Source organism: Protopterus annectens, chromosome 12.part0 (assembly GCF_019279795.1).
Source record: "Protopterus annectens isolate FY-2018-M chromosome 12.part0, PAN1.0, whole genome shotgun sequence".
Taxonomy (NCBI): domain Eukaryota; kingdom Metazoa; phylum Chordata; order Ceratodontiformes; family Protopteridae; genus Protopterus; species Protopterus annectens.
The window spans coordinates 881,237,266-881,255,806 of record NC_056746.1 but is presented as its reverse complement, the minus strand read 5'-3'; the positions used below and the strand labels follow the sequence as shown (position 1 = coordinate 881,255,806).

The 18,541-nt window shown below is 43.9% G+C and overlaps 1 protein-coding gene across 2 annotated transcripts in view; it reads right to left on the bottom strand.

The window, feature by feature from the left end:
• METTL16 (methyltransferase 16, N6-methyladenosine) overlaps positions 1–18,541 on the bottom strand; it is a 696,416-nt gene that overhangs the window by 362,415 nt on the left and 315,460 nt on the right. For both annotated transcript variants that reach the window (XM_044089910.1, XM_044089909.1), the window contains one exon: positions 1,847–1,916. In XM_044089910.1, the coding sequence (XP_043945845.1) occupies positions 1,847–1,916 (70 nt within the window). The remainder of the gene's footprint in view (positions 1–1,846; positions 1,917–18,541) is intronic.

Sequence of the window (18,541 nt, the reverse complement as noted above, 5' to 3'; positions counted from 1 at the left end):
ATTCTTCAAAGGAAGAAATCGGAGCCGACGACGGAACCGAAGACAAGTGTATCGGTTCCGACGCTACCACAGTCTCTGTTGCGAGACGCCCCGGCTCCGAGCTCAAAGGAGTCGGAGGAGGAATATTTAGAGGAAAAGGTTGAAGCATCGACTGATGAGTCGGGCTCTGAAGCATTTGGGCCAGTGCCTCGGACTTTAGAAGTCGACTCACTACCCTCTGAAGGTCATGATCCGAAAGCCTCAATGACCTAGAGGAGTGAGACCTATGGCTCCGTTCAGACAGCAAGGGAGACGCTGGAGCCGAATGAACGGAGCCAACGGAGGGTGACCTAGACCTCTTTCTAGATGTCGGCTCCGAAGGTCTGAGCGGAGCCGATCCAGGAATTTCCAATACCTCGGCTCCAGCCGGAGCCGAGGGAACCACAGAAACTGTAGTCAAAGACTCATCGGCTCCAGCCGGAGCCGATGTAGCAGTAGGCTTCGAAGCCTTAGGCCTCGACTCAGAAACTGGAGTCGAGGTCTTAGAAGCCTTGGAAGGTTTTCCCGATGAAGCAGTTAGGGAACCTTCAGGCTTGAGCAAACCCCTTAGGATGAGTTTGTTCTTTCTTTCCTGCAGGACTCTAGGGCTGAAGCCATGGCACACAGCACAAGAGTCCTGCAGGTGTAAAGGTCCCAGGCAGTACACACAAGAAGTGTGACCGTCTGTCAGAGACATTTTCTGACAGCACGAGTCACACTTCTTGAAGCCTGAGACCTTTGAATCCTTGGACATTTTCAAGGAACCGAAGTGTAACCACCACACAAAACACACACACACACCGATTACAGAAAAAGGGTAAATTAAACTAAAAGCTAAAGAAATTAGTTAGTTTAAATATAATATAAAATAAATCCCTACAAAAAAACACATACACACCACTATAGGGATGGAGGGCCCGAAGGCCTAAGGAAAGAACTTATCAGTTCTTGTGGGAAAGGGGCTGGATAAGGGAAGAAAGGATAAATATCCACTACACTATAGTTAAAGAAGAAAAAGCTAAGCTAAAAGGGGTTTAAACAGTTATTAAACTGATCTAATACAACTGACCTGAGCCGGTAGAAAAAACAACACCTCGATCGCTGTAGCGGCAAACGAGATCTGAGGTAATTCACGCCTAGCATTGTGGGATATAAGGGGGGCCTCGAGCCGGTGGAACCAACTCTCGAGCTTTTAGAGTGGCCGAGTCGGAGCCGAGGTCGGCTCCGAACCCATCCAGCAAGAATGAAGGCGAGATAGACAACTTAACATCATGTTTTAAGCATCTAATTCAAGAATGAGATGATAGTAAAAATTTGCCTGCATTCCTAACTTTTGGTTCAACAGCAGCTATATATAGCTAGGGTGATTAGACAGTAAAAAGTTATTGAATATAATAGAGATAGAAGAGAGGAAATATTGTAATACACTTTAGTAGATCAGTTCATATGCAGTTTACAGGAAAGAAAGGAGGTGGATTTTGTGGATAGGTTCAGAGAGAAGACACAGACGACTGGCTGTAATAAGAAATGAGAGTAGATGGAGGAGTGTGACAAGAGAGGAGGAAACAGATGCTGGGGAGTGAATGTATGCAGGTCAGACAGACTTGTGGACTGAAGAGGTGATTTTGGTAGTGTTGCAAGGGAAACATTGCAGTGCTCGAGTTCCACAAGTAATAACAAACTATCAAAATCAGTAGCTGAAATACAAAGAAGGCATTGCCTTGAAATATTTTTACCCACCTTTCTTCAGCAAATATACTGTGTTTCAGAACAGTTTACATTTTAGATTTTTGAAGTAATCATAAAATAATAATAAAAATGTTCATACCCCTTGCTTTCGAAGTTCTTCCTTTAATGGAGCCAAACTACATTTCTTTCCTAGCATGCAGCTGTACCACCTGTGAAAAGAGTAATGATTTAAGCGAAGTGCAATTTCTGTTACTAAGTACATCTTTCACCCTAACTTGAATAATCACTTTTTTGTACGATAACCTGAAATTTATTCACTTACATTTCAAAATGCATACACTACAAGTGTTTCAATGCACTCTAAATACGCGATTTTTAAATTACAGTACCACCAAAGTATCTTCTGCATTACTAAGCATGTCTTACACAACCCACTTTCAAGCATGACACAGAAAGAATGTACAGCTATGCGATAAACTCAACAGTGCAGCAGATGTTCAAGTAAAGGGAAAGTACAGTTGTGTACACTTACCATAAATTTAGATGTTCGAGTGTTGCAGTCACACTTACCATAAATGTAGACGTTCGAGTGTATTCACTGTTGCAGTCATCACACTTGGATTATCTGCCTACAGGTAAGCCCTCAGTCAGCCCGAATACCAGAGTCTTGGGATTTCTGCGTCGGATGCTGTCACCTCTTACATGACGTCAAGTCACCAGGGGTATAAAACATGCAGCCAACGTCATTACATCAGCTTTTCTTGCCACGTGGGAGCCCGAAGCAGAAGCAGTTCGCAAGTGCCAGTCGGTCGCTACCTGAAATTTTCATTTTTCGAGTTTCAAACCTGAAGTCTTCTAAGGCTAAGTACCCTGTTGGGGATCCTTTTTTTCTTGCTCTAACCAATGTCAGAAAAAGTTTAGAATTGTCTTGCCTGTGGAAAGCAAATATCTCATAGAGATTTTCATTCTTACTGCGTCATCTGTTTAGGCCCAGAACTTGACGTTCCTTGTTGTAGGTTTTGCGTCTTAACACCCAAACTATTCGTCGTTGGGCTATCATTGTCACCAAATTCTTTCACTCTCATTCTGCATATTCCGAAATGGCTTCGATAAGCCATCTGACTACCAATCTTCCGAAAAAAAGTAAGGATAAAGACAGAGACAGACCGCATAGGTCCAAAACTGCCGACGCTTCCGTTAAGCTAGTCGCCAGTCTGCCGGTACTCAGAGATCGCTTTCGCAGCCACTGATACCAGTTTCTACAGATTTGCAGGCCTCTGCTGAGACCCATTTGGAGGCCGGTATGCCGTGAGAAGCTTCTTCAACTATGGAATCTGCGGATGTCTCTACCTTGGATGGGTCTGGAGCCGCTGGTGCAGGCACCAGCTTCTGAGGGTGTATTCTGATCTTCCGATGTTCGCATTAAACCGGCAACTTCATTTTTGACTAAAACTACCGAGTTTCTCAAGCCCAGAGTTCACACTACGCCTAGAAAACTGACGACCAAAGTGCATGCTCAAGAAGCTCCCTTGCCACAGAAACAAATGCTTAGAATGGCTGAAGACCTTATAAGCTTAATTAGGGGAAGCCAGCCTTCCCCCTCTAAAAAACAAATAATTAAATTTCTGTCTGATTTTACAGACCATGAGTCTGATGATGCTGATCCCTCTGATTACAAGGACATTCCCTTATCTACCTATGAGAATTCAGACGCAGAGGATTCCATACCCTCTGCCACCCTCTCCCCCCTCCAGAGGGGTTTCCTTTTGCTGAAACCTTGCATACTTTAAGAGAGCATTTCCACTGGAATGCCGGGACTACCCTCAGTCCAAAAAGAGACTCAGAGAATTTTTAGACTTGCCTCAGCACAGGCCTCTAGCTATACCCCCTGTCCTGGATATTGTAGATGATGTTTTCATGGAATCCAGTCTTACTCCTGATACTTTACCACCAGCTCCTAGAAAGGCTGACGGGTACTACCAAGTATATGACTCTCACAAATTTCTCTTTAAGAATCCCACTGTGGATCCAGAGACGATTTCTCAGGGACCTAAAGGTATTAGGGCTACTACAGCCAAAAACCCCACCCCTTCGGACAGGGATTCTAGAACTTTAGACAGATGGGGTAAGAAGGTATATAACTCTTCAACTCTTGCCATCAGGGCTTTGAATTGCCAGTTTCACATGTTGAAGTACCAGCAGCATATTATGGAACTAATTAAACAAGAAATGTTGTTGCTCCCAGATTGTACAGAAAATAAAGGTTTACAAGAGTTAATGCATTCTGCACACCAATTTAGTAAACATACTTTGCAGTGTGGTTTTGATGCCTTAGAAGCATCTTGCAGGGCTGCTGTCACTGGGTCTGTACTGAGAAGGCATGCTTGGCTGAAGGAGCAAATCTTGCCAGACCATGTCAAAGCAAAATTACTAGATGCTCCATTAAACCAGGAACGTTTGTTTGGCACAAAAGCAGAAGTTCTTCTTAAAAAGATGGAGGAAAAAGCTAAATCTATGAAAACTGCTAAAGATTTCTTAGAGGTGCAGCCACCTAGAGACAGTAGGCATTGGCCTTCTAAAAACTGGTCCTTTCCAGTCCCTCCTAGGCATTCTCAGTCCAAACCCAGGGGCAACAGGCCACCAAGACAACAGTCTCAGGGTATGCAGAGATTTAAACAATGGAGTGCTCCCACCTCTAAAACAGGAAGTGGTAAGCCACCCCCTTATGGAAAAAGTTCACAATGACTTGTCTATCTTCCTTCCCAGCAAGGCCCAAGTACTTGCACCACTAGAAGGAAACTCGCCCTACATGCAAAAAACTGGATGTCCATTACCCAGGACTGATGGGTCTTAAACATTGTATCCCAGGGATACAGATTCTACTTCCACTCACTATCAACCCCAAGCAGGTTGCCAGACTTTCCTCCAAACCAGTGGGCAGAGGCTCAAAAGCAAGTACTTTCTCTTCTCAGTATCAGGCTATTTAACCTGTGCCAATAGAGCAAAGGGGACAGGGTTTCGACTCCAGACTGTTCCAGGTGCCCAGAAAAGAGGGCTCTTGGCACCCTATCCTAGATCTGTCTATTCTCAACACCTTCCTGGTGGTCCCAAAATTCAAAATGCTAACTCTGCAACAGCTTCTTCCCATCCTAGCCAAGGACGCCTGGCTAGTCACCCTAGACTTAAAAGAAGCTTATCTGCACATCCCCATAAGGGAATCTTGCAGGAAATATGTACATTTCAGGGCAGGCCCTATGCACCAGTTCTCTGCACTTCCCTTTGGCTTGTCTACTGTGCCCAGGGTTTTCACAAAGTGCCTGGCCCCAGCCATTGCATAATGCAGACAGAGAAATATTCAAATTTACCCATACTTGGATGATTGCCTGATTCAGGCAGTCAGGAATTGCTAGTTCAGCACCTGGCATTTGTAAAGAGACTTCTAACTTCTCTGGGGAACACCATCAACAAAAAGAAATCACACCTGGTGCCCAGCCAAAAGATTGCATTCCTGGGAGCAAGCTTGAACACAGCTTCCCAGATAGCATTCTTCACTCCAGAAAAACAGGTTTATTTGACATACTACTTCAAACTAATGGCCACCAAAACCCAGCTATCTGCAAGAAAAATACTGCAAGCCCTAGGGTTCATGGCCTCATACACTCTATTGATTCCATATGCAAGACAGCATATGAGGAAACTTCAATGGTACTTAAAAAGTCTCTGGTGTCAACATTCTCAGGACCTGGAAACAATGATTCCTATCATTCCTTGTCTAAGGGCAGAGTTCCTTTGGTGGGCAGAGGCATGCAACCACAACAAGGGACTTCCTTTCACTCAACCCCTTGCCGCCCAAACCCTGACAACAGACGCATCAGACTATGCATGGGGTTCTCACATGGCAGGCAAATGCATTCAAGGCAAATTGAGCCCAGGACAAATTCCCCTGCATATCAATCAAAAAGAAATGTTAGCTGTACAGAATGCTCTGACAGCCTTCAAATACCTTATCCTTCCAGGACAACTCCTGATAAAGACAGACAGACACCACAGTTATGTGGTACATAAACAAGCAGGGGGGAACTCATTCCTACCCACTCTGCAGGTTAGCCATGGCTCTGTGGAACACAGCCTTGAGCAACCAAGTGCACCTTTAAGCTCAATTCCTGCCAGGCAAACAAAATTCACTGTCAGATGACTTAAGCAGAAATATACTGGACTCACACAAGTGGAAGCTGGAACCCAACTCATTCAAACTTCTAATACACAGGTGGGGGACTCCAGAGGTGGACCTCTTTGCCTCCCCCCAAAACCATCAATTGAGCAAATTTTGCAACAGAAATCCCAGCAGCCAAGCATGGAAAGTGGATGCCCTATCCTTTACATGTGAAAAAACTCTCAATTTATACCTTTCCACCCTCTGCCCCTCCTATCAAAAGCACCACTCAAGATCAAGCAAAGGACAATTCTTATTGCCCCAGACTGGCCACGTTAGCACTGGTACCCACTCCTATGCAGTCTGACAGCAGTGCCACCCTGGCATCTACATCAGACCCCCTCCCTGCTGTCCCAGTAGGAGGGACAGATTTTGCATCCATAGCTGCAAACCCTGAATCTTGCAGCCTGGCTTATCCCCCAACTACACCACCAGCAACCCTCAGCAAGCAGGTATTGGACGTCATCCTTGAGGCCAGAAGGCCTAGTACTAGGAAATCCTATTCAGAAAAGTGGAAAACATATTGTTCTTGGAGCCAGTCTCAAGGAAAGGACACAGCTGTCCCCACCTTACCTCAAATCCTAGATTACAACACGAAGAACATCAGTGTTGCAATATCACTCCTAACAGATGGGAACTGGCCATAAGATGTCCACTCATCTAGCTCGACTTCCAGAGATACAGGTATCCCAAAAGTAGACTGGTCCTCTCCCAACAGTAAGGATACTGGCAGATACTGGGAAGAAAAATGAAAGAAGCTCAAACTGTCTGCAGATCTTTTCCTTTATCTCAATTCCCTCTACTCCCTACTGCTAATCTAGTGGCAGCCACAGCTCCTCTCCTCATTCACCAGTAATACTGCACCTGCCTTAGTTTCCCCCAGCCTCTTACAGACCCATGTCAGGGGCCAGTGAAGAGATCAAGGTTGCTGGTGAAATGTCATACTGCTGCTGGGGAGTGGGTATGCTTTTGTTCACACCCCCCCACCTCTGCAGCCTTGAAAGCTCCACAATGGATGCCTTCAGGAAGTGCATGCTCACTTCCGTTAATGAGTAACCTCTCGACTAAGAGGCACACCACTTGCAGAGTGGAGCTTATCTGGCTCTCTATGCCGTGATTCCAGAGGGCTAGGCTACCTCCCACCCCCAGGATGGGCAAGCCATTCTTGGCCACTCACTCCTATCCTCCCTACCCTGTGCTTCCAGCATCAGGGTCACTAGTTGAACACTGGTCACTTGCGGAGTAGTCAGGGCTTTCCAGTGAGTAAGAGGACAGTTACAGTCCAACAACTCTGCATGTCCTAAAGTGCTTACTATGAAAAAAGGGCAGTGCAACTGGTATTACATGTAAATATATACCTTAGAGAAGTCAATAGGTCCTTTACAAAGGCCAGGTGCTTGAGCAGCTTTTCCTGACTGTCTGCCTGAATTAGGCAGTCATCTAAGAATGCGTAAATTTAAATATTTCTTTGCCTGCAAAAAGTAATGGCGGGAGCCAAACATTTTGTGAAACCTCTGGGAGCAGTGGATAAGCCAAAGGGAAGCACAGAGAACTGAAAGTGCAGTGATCCTGCCCTGAAACTTAGATATTTCCTGCATGATTCCCTGACTGGGATATGTAGGTAGGCCTCTTTTAGGTCTAGGGTGGCTAACCAAGCATCCTTAGAGAGCATAGGTAGTAGTTGCTGGAGGGTGAGCATTCTGAACTTTGGTATCACCAGAAAGGTGTTTAGAATGGATAGATCAAGGATGGGGTGCCAGGTGCCCTTTTTTCCGGGTACCAGGAAGAGTCTGGAGTAGAAACCTTGGCCTATCTGTACTGCAGGAACGTGCTCTATTGCCCTCATAGAGAGCAGGGAAAGGACTTGCTTTTTGGCCTCTGCCCACTGGTTTGGGGGAGGATCTGGAAACCCTTTTGGGGTTGGTAGTGTGTGGAATTTGTATTCCTGGGACACTATGTTGAGGACCCAGCGGTCGTTGAGAGTTCTTACCATGAGGGGGTGGCTTAGCACTCCCTGGTTTTGAAGAGGAGGAACTCCATTGCTTAGATCTCTGCATTCCCTGGGGCTGCTGTCTGGGGGGCCTGCTTGCCTATGGTCTGGGTTGAGCTGACCTGAAGGGGACAGGAAAGGGCCAGTGCTTGGAGGGGCAATGCCTACTGAACCTGGGTGGCTGGCCTTGCAGAAGTCCTTCACTGTCTGCATAGATTTAGATTTTTCTTCCATCTTTTTAAGACCTCCTCTGCCTTGGTGCCAAATAAGTTGTCTTTGTGTAAGGGTGCGTTCAATAATTTGGATTTGACATGGTCTGGCAAGTGTTGTTCCTTAGCCAAGCATGCCTTCTAAGGACAGAATCAGTGACTGCTGCCCTGCAAGATGCTTCTAGGGCGTCAAAACCACATTGTAAGGAGTGCTTAGTTACTTGACTTGCAGAATGCATTAACTCTTGTAACTCTATTTTCTGCACAAGCAGGAAAAGATATTTTTTGTTTGAGGAGTTCCATGGTATGTTGCTGAAATTTTAGCATATGGAACTGACAATTTAGTGCTCTAATAGCAAGAGTAGCAGAGGTGTATACTTTTTTATCCCATCTGTCTAATGCTCGGGAATCCCTATTTGAGGGGGTGAGATTCTTAGCAGAAGTTGCTTAAATTCCTTTAGGCCCCTGAGAAATAACCTCAGGGTCAGCAGTAGGATTTTTGAAAAGAAATTTGTGAGAGTCAGGGACTCTATAGTACCTGTCAGGTTTCCTGGGAGCAGGAGGAAGGGTGTCAGGAGTCAAACTAGATTTCATCACCCACAACATCCAGGACAGGAGGAATGGCCAGAGGTCTTTGCAGTGGAATATCTAAGAATTCCCAGAGTCTCTTTTTAGACCGAGGGTAGTCCTGACATTCTCATATGAAATGCTCCCTTAAACTATGTAGGGCTCCCCAAAGGAAAAGTCCTCGGGTAGAGAGGCTGAAGGAATGGATTCCTCTGCATAAGAATCCTCATAAGCAGAGAGGGGTTGCATGTCTTCATATTCAGATGCCTCATAATCATCGGACTCCTGTTCAGATAAAACTACTGGGGAAAAATCTCTTTCTTTTGGAAGGGGTAGCTTGGCTTCCCCTGACCAGCATTATAAGGTCTTCTGCCATTTTAAGCATTTCAGACTGAGGCAAGGAAGCAGGTGCCTGAGATTGGGTTGTCAGTTTCTTGGGTGTGGTTCATACCCTGGGCCTTAGAAACTCGGTAGTTTTTGGAAGAACGATAGATGCGAAAGAAGTCAGTCTGTGTCGAGAATCAGTAGTGCGAAGTACTTCCTCGGAAGACTGTGCCTGCTCAGCGGCTCCGGACCTATCCAAGGTAGAGACATCAGCAGGATCCTTAGTTGATGAAGAGTCTTGTGGCATACCAGACTCCGAAATGGTCTCAGAAGCGGCCTACGAATCCACAGAATCAGGCATCAGGGGCTGCGAAAGCACCTCACTGAGGACCGGAGAACTGGCGACTAGCTTGACGGAAGCGTCATCGGTAAGTTTGGACCTGTGCAGTCTGTCTGTGTTTATCCTTATGTTTTTTTCGGAAGATCTGCTGTTGGATGGCTTACCGAAGCCATATCGGAATTTGAGGACGGAGAGCAAAAATATTTAGCTACAATACGGGCCCGACGACGTATAGTTCTGGCTTTGAACAAAGCACAAAAGCAACAGTGGGGGACATAGTGGCCTGGGCCTAAGCAAGTGACGCAGTAAGAATGAAAGTCTCGGTGTGCTATTTGCTTTCCACAGGCGAGACAACTATTAACTTTTTCTGACATCGGTTAGAGCAAGATAAAAGAATCCCCAGCGGGGTACTTAGCTTTAGAAGACTTCAACTTCAATTTGGAAAACAAAAACTCGGGTAGCGGCCGACCGGCACTCGTGCAAACTGCTTCTGCTTTGGGCTCCTCGGCAAGAATGACTGATGTAATGGCATCGGCTGCCTTATTTTATACTACTGATGACCTGACGTCAGTCCTGCAGTGACAGCAACCAACCCAGAAATACTAAGCCTCTGGTATTCAGGCCAACTGAGGGCTACCCTGGCAGGGATAACCCAAATGTGATAATTGCAACAGTGAAACATGAAGAAAGTACAGTTTTGTACCTACCATAAATGTAGATGTTCGAGTGTATATACTGCTGCAGTCATCACACTTGGGTTACCCTGTCGTCAGGCGGTCCCCGCAGTCGGCCAAATCCCAAAGCCTTGGTCCGGCATCAGGTGTCGTCGCTTCTTCCCTGACGTCAGTGCGACAGGGGTACAAAAGAGGCAGCTGACACCATTTTCTTCAGTTTTTCTTGCCCCAGATGTCAGGTGCCCCCAACTAGGAAGGCAATACAAAAGCTATGCAAAAATACCTTAGTAGATAAACAATAGTACTATTAGCAAATACACCATATAGACATGCATCCAACTGATTGATGAACATGGAGCTAAAACTAACACCCTGGTATGTAGAGGGGATGGTGGGAGGGTAACCTGGACTGCAGCAGTATATACACTCGAACATCTACATTTATGGTAGGTACAAAACTGTACTATGTTCATCGTGTTATACTGCTGCAGTCATCATACTTGGGTTGAATCCCAAAGCTATGGATGGGTGGCTGGTACTAAACTGGGTTAGGCGAAGCTAGGATGCCCTGCAGTACTGCAGTGGCAAAACCAGCTCTGGTTTTAGAGTATAAAGGAAGGTGGTAGTGGCTTGGTAAAGGTGTGCACTGAACACCAAGTAGCTGCCTCCAGAATGTCCTTGGTTGGAACCCCCCTGAGAAAGGCTGCTGAGGTTGCTCTAGCCCTGGCAGAATGGGACCTAATATTAACAGGCACTGCTTTCCCATGGTGCGAGTAGCAGAAGCGGATACAATGTGCTATCCATTTGGAGATGGTCTGTTTTGAAATAGCCTTTCCTTGTGAACCTGCAGCATAGGATACAAAGTGTTGGTCAGTTTTTCTGAAGGTCTTTGTCTTATCTAAATAGTAACGTAGCTGTCTGTGAATGTCCAAAGAGTGAAGGAGTCTTTCTCCTTTATCCTGGGGGTTTGGATAAAAGGTGGGTAAATGAATGGTCTGATTCAAAGCCACACTGGATACTACTTTTGGCATAAAGGTAGGGTTAGTTCGTAAAGAGACCCTGTCCTGATGGAAAATGATGAAAGGTTCCACTGCCATAAGTGCCTGCAGTTCTGAGACCCTGCGTGCTGAGGTAATAGCCAGCAACAAAGCTGTTTTCCAAGACAAGTATTGTAGTTCTGCTGAGAATGCTGGTTCGAAAGGAGGCAGTGTTAATTTTTCTAAAACGAAGTTCAGGTCCCAAGCTGGCGTTGGGGGCTTTCTGGGGGGTCTTATATTCTTAGCCCCTCTGAGAAACTGCCGTAGTAAAGGGTGTGAGAAAATTGGAGGATCCGTATTATATTGAGCTGAAATGGCTGAAGCATGGATCTTAATGGATGAGAAAGAAAGGCCTTGGTGTAGCATGTATTTGAGGAATGTTAGGTATCCAAGGATTTTGGCCTTTAGCCTGGTTCCATGCACAAAATCTTTTCCATTTGTCTGAGTAAGTTTTTCTGGTGCTGGGCCTTCTGGCCTCCAAAATGACATTCTGGACGTCCTCTGAGAGAAGTGTTGATTGATAATTCAAGGTATTCTCCATGCAGCTAAATTTAAAGTTCTGAGCTGGCTGTGAAGTATCAGAGAGTTTTTCTGAGTCAGCAGTAGTGGGCATTGAGGCAAGATCCATGGAGGGCTGTGAGTCAAGTTCCTTAGTAATGGATACCAGTGCTGGCATGGCCAGTCCGGAGCAATGAGGATCATTTGTGGTCTCTCTGATCTGACTTTCAATAATACCTTGGTCAATAGAGGTAGTGGTGGGAAGGCATAGACTGTCAATGCTGTCCAACTGAATGATAGGGCGTCCACTTTCCAGGCTAGGGAGTGATAAGTCCTTGTGCAAAATTTCTGTAGTTGGCAATTGTTGGGGGAGGCAAATAGATCTATGTCTGGACATCCCCACCTTTGAGTTATCATTGAAAATACTTGTGGGTGTAGTCTCCACTCGTGAGGATCTGCCATATTTCTGCTTAATTCGTCTGCCAATATGTTTTCCTTTCCTGGCAGGAATTGTGCTTGCAGTTGTACTTGGTAAGTCAATGCTGTGTTCCACAAGGTCATTGCCTGTCTGCATAAAGGGTAGGAGTGCGTTCCTCCTTGTTTGTTTATGTACCACATCACTGCGGTGTTATCTGTCCTTATTAGTAGTTGTCCTGGATGCAAGAGGTCCTTGAAGGCTGTCAGTGCATTTTGCACAGCTAGCATCTCCTTTTGGTTGATGTGAAGATGCATTTGTTTTGCAGACCATATGCCCTGTATGCCCTGTCCTGCCATGTGTGCTCCCCAGGTGTAGTCTGAAGAATCTACTGTCATAGTTTGGTTTGCTGGAGGTAAGACGAAAGGAAGACCCTTGTTTATTTGACATGCTTGAGCCCACCATAGGAACCCTTTTTGAAGGCATGGAATGAGAGGTATACTTGATTCGAGGCTGTGCCTGTGTTGAGACCATACACTTTTCAGGTACCATTGTAATTTCCTCATATGCAGCTTTGCATATGGGAGTAGTTGAATGCAGGATGCCATGAACCCCAATGCCTGCAGGATTTTCCTTGCAGTGCGCTGGGTAAAAGTTGCCATCTTTTTGAAGTATTGAGTCAACTGTTGTTTGTCTGGCAAGAGAAAAGCCATCTGGGCCATTGTATTTAAGCTGGCACCCAGGAATATTATTTGTTGCGAGGGTATTAGCTTTGACTTCTTTTTGTTTACTGTGTACCCTAGGCAACTGAGCAGCTTTATTACAAATGCCAGATGCTGTAATAGAATGTCTTTGCTGTCTGCTTGGATCAGGCAGTCGTCCAGATATGGGTAAATTTGTATTCCTTGTTGTCTGCAATATGCAATTACTGATGCCAGGCATTTCGTAAATACTCTGGGCGCAGTAGATAAGCCAAAGGGCAATGTAGAGAATTGATAATGCGTTGTACCTGCCAAGAATCGGAGGTATCTTCTGCAATCTTGTCTGATAGGGACATGCAGGTATGCCTCTTTGGGGTCCAACGTTACCAGCCAAGACTCCTTACCCAGCATGGGAAGAAGCTGCTGAAGTGTGAGCATTTTGAATTTGGGTACCTCCAGGTATGTGTTTAGAATTGAGAGGTCTAAAATGGGCCTCCAGGCTTTGTCCTATCTTGGGACTAGAAATAGTCTCGAGTAAAAACCTTGACCTTGCTCCTTTGTACGTACCTTTTGAATTGCTTTCATATCTATGAGAGCTGAAATTTGCACTTGTGCCTCTGCCCATTGGTTTGGAGGCAGATTTGGCATGCCTCTCATCCGTGGTAAAGTGTGGAAATGAAATCTGTAGCCTCGGGTAATAATATCCAGAACCCATTTGTCCTTTGTTATGATACGCCAATTTTGTGGAAATAAAGCCAGTTTTCCTCCCAAAGGTGCTGCCAGGGCAATTTTGCTTGGCAGGCGAAGAGGGAAGTCATTGTGTTTGTTTCCTGAAGGGTTGAGATCTTTCGTCTCCCCCTCTTTGAGATGTTGTTTGCCATTGTCTAGGCCTGAAAGAACCTTGTGGCTGGCGTCTGCCCCTTGGGCGTCTGTACCTACCTCTTTGGGGTCTGTCTGATGCAGGAAAGGACCAGTTTTTTGATGGCCAGTTTCTGCTGAAACGAGGAGGTTGTACCTGTAAGAAATCTAACTGTTTGCATAGATTTTGCCTTTTCTTCCATTTTCTTTAAAACTTCCTCTGCTTTGACATCAAATAACACATCTTTCTGCAATGGAGCATCCAATAACTTTGCTTTGACATGTTCTGGTAAGGCTTGTTCTTTAAGCCAAGCATGCCTACGTATTACAGACCCTGTGACAGCTGCTCTACATGAGGCTTCCAATGAATCAAAACCACACTGTAAGGTATGCTTTCCCACCTGTTCTGCTGCATGCAGCAAATCCTGCATCTCTTTGAAATCAGGTTGATCTGTCTGAGGGATCATTTTCTGTTTTAACTGTGTAATCAAGTACTGTTGGTATTTTAGCATGTGGAATTGGCAGTTTAAGGCCCTCATGGCCAAAGTGGCAGACGTATACACTTTCTTTCCCCATCTTTCTAATGCTCTGGAACCTCTTTCAGAAGGAAGTGGATTCTTAGCAGTAGAGGCCTTAACCCCTTTGGGACCCTGGGAAATGGTTTCTGGGTCTGCAGACTTTTATATAGAAACTTATGAGTATCAGGAACTCGGTAGTATCTGTCTGGTTTAGTGGTGCTGGGGGTAAGGAATCTGAGTTTAGACTAGATTCGGAGTAAACATCATCCAAAATGTCTAAAACTGGAGGAATTGCTAGGGGTCTATGCTGTGGAAGAAGAAGAAACTCACTGAGTCTTTTCTTAGAGTCAGAGTAATCTTGGCCTTCCCAGTGGAAGTGTTCCCTCAAGGTGTGTAAAGTTTCCCCAAAAGAGTAGTCTTCAGGGGGGGAGACAGAGGGAATGGACCCTTCAGCATCTGAGTCTTCATAAGGAGGGAAGGAGTAATCCTGGTCCTCAGAGTTGCCTGAGGAAATGGATGCTTAGTCAGAGGAAGGATAATCTTCCTCCAGTCCAGGCCTTTTGTCAGGTGGGGGTTGGGATCCCCTGATTAGGGTAATTAAATCCTCAGCCATCTTAAGCATCTGTTATTTAGGCATAGGGACCTGTGGGGGGGGGGGGTGGACCCGGCTTCCTAACTTTCAAGGGAGCTTTAGCATTAAGACTTAGTAGAGATAGTTGTCGGTTTGAAGACACCTTCAGAAACCAAAGGCCTATCCAAAATTTCCGGATCACCGTCAGGGCTGGCGTCCGAGGGGTGAAGTGGAACCGGTTCCTGAGGCCCAGCTGCTTCGGTCTGGGAGGCCGTCAGAATTTCTGAATCAGCGGTAGTCAGGGGCTGCGTAGGCGCCTCGCTGAAAACCGGAGAACCGGCGTCAGGCCTGGCTGAGGCCTCGGTAACTGGTCTTGGCTGTCTGTCCTTATCCTTGCGTTTTTTAATCACTGCTGATGTCGGATGCTCCGACGGCATGCTATAGTTAAATTTTCTGCCAAAATAATGTGAGCGAAATCTGCCTGATGCTTAATTGTACGTTTGTTGAACCTAGCACAAAACCGACAGCCAGAGACGTCGTGGTCTGGGCCTAGGCAAGGAAAACAATAAGAATGAAAATCCTTATGAGGTATTTGCTTCCCACAAGAAATGCAATTATTAACTTTGTCTGACATTGGTCTGAGGCAAGAAAAGTTTCCCCAATGGGGTACTTAGCTTTAGAGAAGACTTCGGGCTGAAATTCGATTCGAAAATCTCAGGAGCTGGCTAACCGGCACTTGCGAACTGCTTCTGCTTCGGGCACCGCGTGGCAAGAAAGACTGAAGAAAATGGTGTCGGCTGCCTCTTTTATACCCCTGTCGCACTGACGTCAGGGAAGAAGCGACGACAACCGACGCCAGACCAAGGCTTTGGGATTCGGCCGACTGCGGGACCGCCTGACGACAGGAGCTCTAGCCCTTTAAATGTATATGCATCTTGCTTTCCCTTTTTAATTAATTAATTGTTTAATTATTTTGATGAGTATATATGGAGTGTTTTGTGTAGGTATGTATTTGTCTCCATCTGATGAAGTTGTTTAAACGAAAACACAGTGCTAGTGTAATTGCGTTAGTGGACTGCATAGTCATTTAATTAATCTTTCTGCGTTTTGTTGGACTGAAGAGTCGTTTTATTAAAGTATTTTGTGTGGATTACGGATTTGTGCTTTCTTCAAACTGTTCTACGTTTTGGTGTTTTGGTGAATATTGGAGCAGTGATTCTTTTTGGTTTTAGCTGTTTGTCTATATGGAATCTGAAGAGGCTACAAATTCTAGGCAAGCTCCTCAGCGGAGGGGCGGGGAAACTGATATGCTTTCGAAACAGCTATCGCAGCTTACTGAGCTGCTGACGCCTGCAAGTCAGCCTTTACTGACATCATCTCCTGGTGTTCCAGGGAACCAGGAAATGCTTACCAGGTCTAAACACCAGAATGGCGCAAAAGGAGTTTCTTTTGCTACTGTGCGTAGCAGAACACAGAAATCTCATGCAAGCGTTACCAATGGTGATATTAGTTTGGATGCACCAACGCTTTTTAGGTCTGAGAATGCTGTGAGTGCTGGTTCCAATAACGAAGGGACAAATAATAGCAATGGACACAAAGAGACTGGTGAGAGTCGTAAAATTGACTCTGAAAGTTTTTTTCAAAAGCAATACTGTTTTAAAGACTTTAAATCGCCCTCACTGCATGAGGGTGATCATGAACTGAAGTTTGACTATAATATAAAATTGTTGCATGATGTTTTTTTTTCAATATAAAAATCATGATATGGAGAATGCATACCTGAGGGAATGTTTATGTTTAAAAATTGTACCTAAGGGTTTGAGGGTGGTTAAATATCCTAACAAAGTGAAGGAAGGAAGTATTTTTCACCAGGAATTGTTAGAATTTTTTGACAATTGTGGGTTTGAAATATTAAAAGCCATTATCAGAGAAAATGAAAGGGAAATGAAAATTTTATCCAGTAAAATTGAAGGTATCAATCAGAAAATTACAAAAGATTTGTTATTCTCTGTGGAGGAAGGGCAGAGACAGTATTATGATATGTTGCATAAGCTTGACAATAATATAAATAAAGCGTATATTAGAAAAAGTAGGAAATTAGATAGAGATATCAAAGAATATAAGGATAAAGTGTGTTACCCCAAACCAAGATACTATTCATATACAAATAACGATGGTTTTGGTACGGATAAGAGAGGGAATGAACATTGTGTGTTACATGGAGGAGACGAGGTAGGTGATTTGAACAACTTGGATGAATACCCCCCTTTAAGGAGGTCAGAGAGAATAAAAAAATATCAGCAAAAAAACTACCAGTTTGGGGGGTACATAGGGGCAAGGGGCAACCAAAGCAACAGCTACAACAGCAGCAACAAGAGATTTCAGCAGTGGAATTGATAGGGGAACATATGTTTAATAATTGTATTAACACAGATTTTATTCTTTCCCAAGGCTGTATTAATAAATATCAAGGTTACACTTTTTAATTATAGTAAATATGAATTAAATAAAGTGCATTTTTCGTTACTATCAAAAGGTCTTAAATTTGTCCCTAACACAAAGGCAGATATTAGTAAGGTGCTGATTGATCTTAAGTTATTTTTAAGGAAGAAAAATTTAGAACTGCTTTTCAGGGACATAACAGCAGTGGGCAAAATTGTGAAGTTTTGAAAAGGAAAAGTTTGTTTAACCCGCCTTTACACCCACAATTAAGAAATTTTGAGGCCATAATGCAGAGTAAACTTAGAGCTGAGCTCATAAGGAACAAAATTATGTACAACCTTACTAAGGATGAATATGGGTTATTAAAGGAAATTAGGGAAGATATTACAGTGAGAGTTATGAAGCCAGATAAAGGTGGAGGTTCTGTTATTATGGACAATATATTATATGAAGCTAAGATGTTGGAAATTTTAGGTGATTTAGAAAAATATGTCAGAGCCTCTATAAATGAGATTAATATAGGTAATAGGAAAATATATGGGGTTTTAAATGACTTGCTTATGGAAGGGTCAATTGATGTTGAAACTTTTAAATACCTTCACGTTGCGAAACCTAAGGTTCCCACTATTTTTGGGATATCAAAAGTGCATAAAGATGTGGAAAATCCTCCTTTGAGACCTATTGCTTCATCAGAGGGCTCAGTTACTGCTCCATTGGCTAGATGGTTGGATGTAAAGTTAAAGTCCTTATCTATGAGAGGCCAGGGGACTGTAAAAGACTCTTGGGTCTTATTACGTAGTATAATACAGGATTTTTATGATGACAATGTTACTTTTATTACTATTGATATAGTGGACCTTTTTTCATCTATACCACACAATGATGGGATGATGTGGTTTGAAGAAGCCTTGTTAAAATATGGTAAATTTAATAATAATGATTTTTATCTGATCTTAGTTCTTATGGATTTAGTTTTGAATAATAACTTTATTCATTATGAGGGGGAATTTTTTAAACAGATTCAGGGAGTAGGGATGGGGGCAAGATGTGCCCCCACATATGTTAACATTATTTTAACAGCTTGGGAAGAAAAATATATTATTAATTCAAAATATGCCCATAATTGGAAATTTTATAAGCGTTTCCTGGATGATATGTGTTTTTTATGGGTGGGTACGAAGGATGATTTTTCAGAATTTTTTAAGTATATCTCAGATCCTACTGATTTTTTTTAAATTTACCTATAAAGAGGACAAGAAATTTTTTAATTATTTGGATATTACTATAGGCAAAGGGGATGGTTGTTTTTATTCAAAAATTTTTAGAAAGGCAACATTTTCAAATTCATATTTGACCTTCAATAGTGCTCACCCTTACCATCAGAAAAAAAGTATTGTTAAGGGGCAATACGTGAGGGGTAGCCGTATGACATCAAGAGAGAGTGATTTTGATGAAGAGTGTAAAATTTTACACAATA